The 7932-nt window shown below is 40.8% G+C and overlaps 1 protein-coding gene across 3 annotated transcripts in view; it reads right to left on the reverse strand.

Annotated features, from left to right (window-relative positions):
- The window catches only part of mgat5 (alpha-1,6-mannosylglycoprotein 6-beta-N-acetylglucosaminyltransferase), a 70647-nt gene that overhangs the window by 37635 nt on the left and 25080 nt on the right, over positions 1–7932 (reverse strand). For all 3 annotated transcript variants that reach the window (XR_004327928.1, XR_004327927.1, XM_032506374.1), the window contains exons 4-5: positions 4570–4646; positions 2792–2881 (exon numbers count right to left, since the gene is read on the reverse strand). Coding sequence is in view for 1 of the 3 variants with exons in the window: in XM_032506374.1 (XP_032362265.1) it covers positions 2792–2881; positions 4570–4646 (167 nt within the window). In the remaining 2 variants the exon portion in view is untranslated. The remainder of the gene's footprint in view (positions 1–2791; positions 2882–4569; positions 4647–7932) is intronic.

The raw sequence follows: 7932 nt of genomic DNA on the forward strand, positions 1-7932 counted from the left end.
AGAGAGAGAGAGAGAGAGAGAGAGAGAGAGAGAGAGCCCTGACCTTCTGCAGCCTACATCCATCATGATATGTTGCCCTCTCTGATTTTCCTCTTTGCAAGGTTAATGTAGTGGTTGACGGATGTGAATTATATGGCAAAAGGGCGTGTATTTGTGTGTCTGCCTATAACGGACGAGCCACACAGATTTGCAGATTCTAAATGAAAATACATGCAAATTGCCATGGCAACCGTGAGTGGAGGTTGAGGGCTGTAAGATTAGCAGATTAGATCAAGACTTGCAGAGAGAATATGCATCTGTTTCCAATCTTTGCAGGTCTTAATAGCAAATGTGTTTCCTGTAAAGCATCCCTGTTTCATAAACACTGAATGAATACAAACAGAGAGTAAGCAAGAAAAGGATCCACTTCCCTAATGGATTCTGCTGTTGTCCATCTAACTTCTATTTAGGACGGGCTTTCTGTGTACCTTCTTTGTTCACTGCCATGCTTTCATCTTATATACAATATTCATAACAGGCTACCTAACTGACCTTCCCGGAGCTGAAGCTATGACAAACATTTTACTTTTCATAAAATAAAATATCCTGCCATTGGACAAGGAGAATCATGATTCTCACTTGAATCAGCACTTGATTAAACAACATTTCCCAGTAGAGAACAGGGAGAGACACACTTAAAGAATCAAAATCAAACAGAATGCTAATCATGGCTAAGATCTACGAAGGATGTTTGAAATGATAACTAACATCTCATGGGAAGCAGAGCTGTTTTCTGAATCTTTATCGGAACAAATTTCAGCTTGGTTTTCAGGGGTGAACGACAGAGTTTAATTCAGACACAATAAATGATCAGTGACAATAAATGGATGATTTCTAGCCATGTTGACTGGTCTGGCAAAGACATATCATGCAAAATGAAAAGTCTCAAAGTGTCTCTTGAAAGAACACAAGCTTCTATACGTTAGTGCTCGTCAATAATGCATGACTTGCCCCTGCCGGTCAGGAGGGCTTTTCCTGTTTGTCAGGATATGTAGACTAGGCACGGTAGCAAAGTCATTCCACGTATTGCCTCGTAGGCTGAAAACTCATCTCTTCAAAAAGTACCTCACACCACTCCTCCTCTCCCTCCCCACTCAATTGCCTCTTCTTTCTCCCACACCGGCCTTTTTAACACATTCTAATTTGCTCTCATTAAAAATAAAATCCTACCTGCCTCTCTCCTTTGCTCCTATTTTTAGCGCTTCATTGTTATATGATCGTTCTCAGGTGACAGAGTGGGCTCTGAACCTCCCGTTATGTGCTACTGTGTTGCAGCAATCACAGCTTCCTCTACTCTTGTACTCACTGCAAGTTACTATGACTAACAGGTGCAGAAGCTAAATTCTTAAAATGTTATATGCAAACATTCCCATCACAGTTCCAGCAATATGGCATTCATGAAGTTTGATAGAGACACCTTAGACTGAAGTTCAAGGATAATATTTTTCTTTTTGTCAACAAATCTCATGAAAAGACCAAAACCAGCACACACTGCATGTATCCAACTGTCTATTAAAGCCTGATCTATCTTAATCCTCTGCGCCATAGAACTCCACTGAATGTTGGAGGTCATTCTTGCCTGTGGCCATCAAACTATAGAACTCCTCCCTCAGTGTCACACGCTTAAAAGTTAAAACTGGTCTCACAGCACGCACCACATCACGTCGCAATATTTTTGGACAATTATGTACAATAATTCTTGCAATAGTTATCGACTACATGAGCAAAAATGTTGTGCGCTTGTATTCATACTGTATACTGCACAACAATAGAATGTGTGCAATCCAGTGAAACAATCTTTTGAACCTAATCTGACTTGTAACTTCATCTCACTTCCTCTTAACATTTTTATCTATGTCTGTAAATACTTAACATTTTTATGTATGTGTTATTGTAGATATGTTTGACTTCCTCTTATTTTACCTTGAATGGGACTGTGAGCAACTGCAACTAAATAGTTTCCCTGAAGGGATCAATAAAGTATTCTGATTGTGATTCAAACTATTGGTTTTGTTTTTTTCATGGGATTTATTGACAATAACAAAAATATAACATATTGCCAGGCTTATCATTTAGGTTTAGCAGACTGCTTGTATGCCAGAATTTTTTTTCTTCTGTTTCCCTTTGAATTTTATCTTTTAAAACCTTTTGAGTGTTTTGCATTAGTGCATTCATTTTCATATCTTACGTAAATTCTGTCGCATTACATTTGAATAGAAACTTGACTGCTGACTGATCTTCCTTTACCATTCCTCTCTCGCATTATGTCAAACAAACAAAAACACGGAAAGTCTATATATTGATCTAGCTAGACCAATTTAATAATGTAATTGTCAAATGCACAATACACGTGTGTTACTATTACACACATGTATGCAGTGTATGATTTTGTTCTATGTACAAGGTGCGCATTGATGCTGTGATCAGTCAAAAATTTTCCCAGGTCAGAAGGGGGAAAACGCAGAGACACTTTAGTATTTAGACACCTAGTTAGACAGCTCATAACTTCACACACACACACACACACACCCACCCACACAACACACACACACACACACACACACACACACACACACACACACACACACACACACACACACACACACACACACACACACACACACACACACACACACACACACACACACACACACACACACACACACACACACACACACACACACACACACACACCACACACACACACACACACACCACACAAAACACACACACACACACACACACAGCTCACCTCGCTGAGGTAGATAAAGAAGGAGCATGTGGATCCATCCACACCGTAGTTGCCATAGCAGGAGTCTGAGCGCCACATCTCCTTCATCCACTGAGGAAGAGGAGGAAAAGATTAAATCTCAACCCCACATACATTCTCACCCACATCATCCCCTCCACCGACGACTTTATTGTCTGTAAAATATCTGAGCACTATACGAGCTAATAGCAGTCAAATGTATTTTCTCAGCAGCTGGTAAGTAAACCATCTCTGCCATTCACACTGATGGCCAAACAGTCATGTGGAGCTTTTTTTAAATTCTAATAATAAAGCTCTTTAAATGGATACAAAAAAGTCAGGTTGATTTTTATCAGTGACTTTGGTGTGTGGGCGGGGTGTGATGCTCACGGACAAAACCTATAGCACAAGCTGCTAGTTTTCACTATCCTCATGGAAATAGTCTAGGCTGTCTTTTAAGGTTCTAAGCTTAGAGAAGCAGGATTGAGACCTAAAAGTCACTGGCTTAAATCCCTGGAATCACATGGAAAATCTGGGGTTTGAAAATAAAAGAGACACTATTTCCCTTTCATCAAATACATGTGCAAGTCATCCAGCGGAACTGCTCAGCTGCCAACAGGAAAAGAGGGAGGTAGATCTGGGGTAGCTCTCATGTGGGAATGTGTGGAAAATAAATCAATGTGAAATTGGCAGTTTTGAAAAAGACAGAACAACATGCTTTTTTATATATCTTCCAAAAATAAATAATACCAAAACACTAAAGGGGTCAGGGGTAGAAGGGGCTGCAGTATCCCCCCTCTCCTGATTTGATCCCTAGCATTTTTTGGGCATTGTCGTGAATGACATGCTGGGATACATGCAAAGTGGACGGGCTGTTGAACCAAGATGTGGACTGACAGCTCCCCTGCTTAGTTCATGCAAGCTGACTAACAGTAACCTAAGGGAGCAGCACACAGGGTGATATAAAATCAAGTTTTGAAAAGTGTTCACAGAGGGGAGACCCAGCAGATGGGATCGGATCAGAGTTGCTCGGATTCTGAAGGGAGGCATGGAGATTGTACTACATTTATTTAAAAGTCAACCTAAGAGCTCTATAAAGTGGTAAAAAATGGATTTGTCAGATGTTAATAACTGTGTGCTGATACTGTTGTAAAACTGCTGTGGAATAACAGTTCAGTGAATTCTGATGCCTTTCTGAAATGCTGCAAAGCATTGTGTACTGTGTGTACATGCGTGCGTGCGGTGCTTGAGTGCGTGTGTGCATGTGTGCGTGTTTCCAGCAGGCTTTGGCATCGTCTGCCACCCAGTTGGAAATGCTCACAGTATCGGTGGAGGATTGGGACTGGCGGAGCAGATGGTGTGTATGATACCAGCTCCAGGGAGACCAACACACATAAACACACAGAAAATTGTTGTTTGTGTGTAGGCACCTGTGTGTGGGCTCGCTCAGGCCTCATTGCCCCTAAAAGTGAAATTAAACCTGTCTGAAGTGTAATATTCCCACACATGGACTGTTGGCGGTAAGGAAACTAGATTATTGTTTATACTTGTGGTGTTTTTGCTCTGCTCTTCCCAGAACAGCTTTTTTCAGTCAACAAAGTGTGGGCATGTGAGTTTAATGCCATCTTGTCTGTTTATGTAGGTGAAATTTCTGGAACGGTTGCTCTCTTTATTTTTCTTGCTACCTATTTCTTCTTGTACGGATTTCAAAATGACCTATTCATAGACAGATAAACAGACACCGGGAATGGGGTGGAAAGTCTATGTGATGTGTGATTTACCTTAACCTTGTCCTCACAGTGAGGGAAACCCTCCAAGGGCGGCAGATCGCATTTCTCCTGGGCTCCGTTTAGGAGGTCTGGAGGAAGAGAGAGAGGGAGGGAGGGAGGGAGTGTAATCAATGAGGTCAAGTCAGTCACTGTCTGTAGCTTTAGCAGGATGTATGATCCTCACACTCGAGAAAATGCAGATCTGCAAACGTTAAAGTTTTACAAACACTTCTATTCTGCAGTTAACAATACATTTCCCTTCAGATGCAAACTTGTTTATTTCTGTTGTCATTTTAAAAGATGTGACCGAACATGTGGTCCAAACTGTATGACATTTCTGCTGTGCTTATTTTTCGTAGGTTGCTTTGCTAGCGTGTTTGTTTAACCAAATCTAGTGTTATGAAGAACAATGCTGCACTACTGGTCGAACAAACTGCTAGTTTGGGTGGTGTCATTTTCTTTAGTCAGGTAAACAGGTAAATTGGGTCTGCTTTTTGTAAGTGATTGCATCTGCTTGATGACTCAACATTTTCTTTGTTGTGGTTGAACAGTTGGAACTTCCTCTTGTAAATGACAAAAGAGACAGACAGACACATGACATTGAAAAGGAGAAGAAACCAATCTCTCTGGTTTACATTAGCATTTAGCTCAAAGCACCACTGTTGTGAGTACACCTTGAACCCTTACAGAGCTGCTTGTAGTGCTGTAGACTCTTGAGCCCTTTCCCAATTCCCAGTTTGTGCATCCCCGATTCCTCTCCTAACGTCTTAGTCCCACCCACAGGAGATTCGCCAAAGACATAAACATTAGACATCTTTCCCTCGGAGCAGTTGTTTAAAAGCAACATCAATTAAATATGACATGCGGCACAACTGCTTTAGCTGCTCATTGTTTTGTCATACGCTGTATTTTATGATCTCTGTCAGAGGAGCAGAACAGTGTTCATGACAACTTTTATATTTCCTTAGAAGTCAATTCAGTGTGGCATAATGTGATAAGACTGCACAGATTTTATTTGTTGTATTTAACAGACATATTTCTATATGTATAATATACATACACAGTATTATTTATATTATTACATATAGGCTATTTTGACTAAACACTACAAATTTTTGTATGAAGAACAATACAAGTATATACAGTACATTATGTACACGAGAATGGAGTTGGAGTTAAGAGACAATGTCTCAATAAACAGATATCTGTACATGAATACAGATAAATAAAAAAGCGAATAAAAAGCTAAATTGTCATCAGACTATAAAACACTTCCAATACCAAAAACTTGTCCCGTTGCCTGCAGATTCTCCATTCACAGGCAGATATCCGTTTGGAGAGATGACAGTCTGTGGTACAGTCCCTGCCCTTCAGACCAGTTGCATCTTGGAATGACAGCTGGAGACTGCCCATTACTCAGTGGTCAGTGATGACTGTCAGCCAACAGGATCACCTTTGCCTCAGCAATCTGAACTCCACAACAACAGAAACCACTAAGAGCTGAGAGCGGGGCCAGTCAAGCCCACAATGATGCAAACTGGTCGAGAGGCATTTAAGACATTTGTTTGCTTTCTGCAATAAACAAAATGAATGCAACTGCAGTGGGGGAGGGAGTCCCTCTGATATTTTTCCTGCATTGCTTTTAATATCCCAGGAAGACAATATTACTGTAGGATTAACATTCATGCAGGCTTCCCTTCCATATAATCGCCATCCTGATATCCCCATTTAGAGACGTACACGTCATCGCCACTGACCTTTACAGCCAGAGTATAAATAATGCATTATGATAGGCTGTGCGGTGAATAGATAAAAGCTTGGAAGCCAACAGCAGACTGATGTAATGAGTTTGTGGGTTGAGCTGAGGCACTCACATTTGGGACTTGGCTTAGAGAGACATTTCAAGCGTGTATCATACTTGTGTCCTTGACTTGTGTCCCTTCTTGTTGTTGTTGTTTTTCATCCTTTGTTTATATTGCCTTCGTGTCCTTGATTTCCGAAACTGAAAGTGCCACCTTAAAGTGTAACTCTCGCCAAAATGCAAACCTAGGGTCTTTTTGTGAAGGTACGCGGGTCAAACTTTTGTTTAAAAGCATAACTAGAATGGAAGCGCCACTTTTAAGATTTACTGTTTTATCCTTTTTTGGTCAAATGGACTTTTGAATGGAAGTGCTAGGGGCACTACTATGATAGCATCAAAATCAACATTTTTAAAACACTAAGAAGGTTTGACACATCATGAGACTTGCTCGAAGTATCACCAGGGGCTCTACACATGAACTCTAGCATTGAGCACAGTTGTTAGTGTACACAGAGTTCACTGAAAAGAAAGGCTCACTTAGCTGTTGCTTTTTCCGGTCTCCGTCCGTCTAACAAGTCAAAAATAGACAAGGGAGGAAAGTAAATATGGAAAGCTCCTAAAGCTTAGTTCTATAAAAATGCAAGGATAATTTGTTGTTTTGTTGTTAGTGAAAAACAATATTGAACTTGTAGTTAAAAAAAGGAGCCTCATATTAGAATGACATTTCCTCCTATGAAGTCTGTTCATTTGCATTCTCTTTGACTGACAAAAATGGCGGCGAGCGGAAACAGCTAAGTGAGTTGTTCAAAACCTTTTTTAGTAAACTGTGTACACAAACTCAATCCTCAATGCTAGAGTTCATGTGTAAAACCCCTGGTGATCCTTCGAGCAAAGTTTCATGTTGTGTCGACTCAAGCCTTCTTAGTGTTTTAAAAATAGCTATTTTGATGCTATCATAGAAGTGCCCCTAGCACTCCCCTTCAAAAGGCCATTTGACCAAAAAAGGGTAATACAGTAAGTCTTAAAAGTGGCGCTTCAGTCCTAATGTAGCTTTCAAATGAAAGTTTAACTTGGGTACATTTACAAAAAGAACCTAGGTTGCATTTTGGCAAGAATTATGCTTAAAAAAACCTGATTTGTGATTTGTTGTTTGGTAAAGTGGCTGTCTTGTGCAGCATTCAAGAGTTCCTGTTATCTCATCTTTCAGACGCCCAGTCATCCAGTCAGTCTGCCAAACAACCAACCAACAAACCAACCAACCAGGAAGCCTGCCATTCATTCTGTCGTTCAGCCAGTCAGCCAGCGTGCGCCAAAGCCACCAGGCAAATCTTCTCTTAGCTTTAATCAAGCAGAAGAAGCCGCTGCCAAGGAGCAGCTAAATATAGCCCCCTTCATAATCAAACACAGCAGAGGTGGTGCTGTTTCAAAGGGAGCTTTTACTTACCAGGAAAATTCACAGGGAGGCGTGGGCACACTGAAGCAGCTACATATTTGCTGTCAGACATACAGTGTGACAATGAATAGGGTGGCAAAAGGTTTGACTGACACGCTGAAACCAATGATTAAAGGGGGGG

This window comes from Etheostoma spectabile, chromosome 24, assembly GCF_008692095.1.
Source record: "Etheostoma spectabile isolate EspeVRDwgs_2016 chromosome 24, UIUC_Espe_1.0, whole genome shotgun sequence".
Taxonomy (NCBI): Eukaryota; Metazoa; Chordata; class Actinopteri; order Perciformes; family Percidae; genus Etheostoma; species Etheostoma spectabile.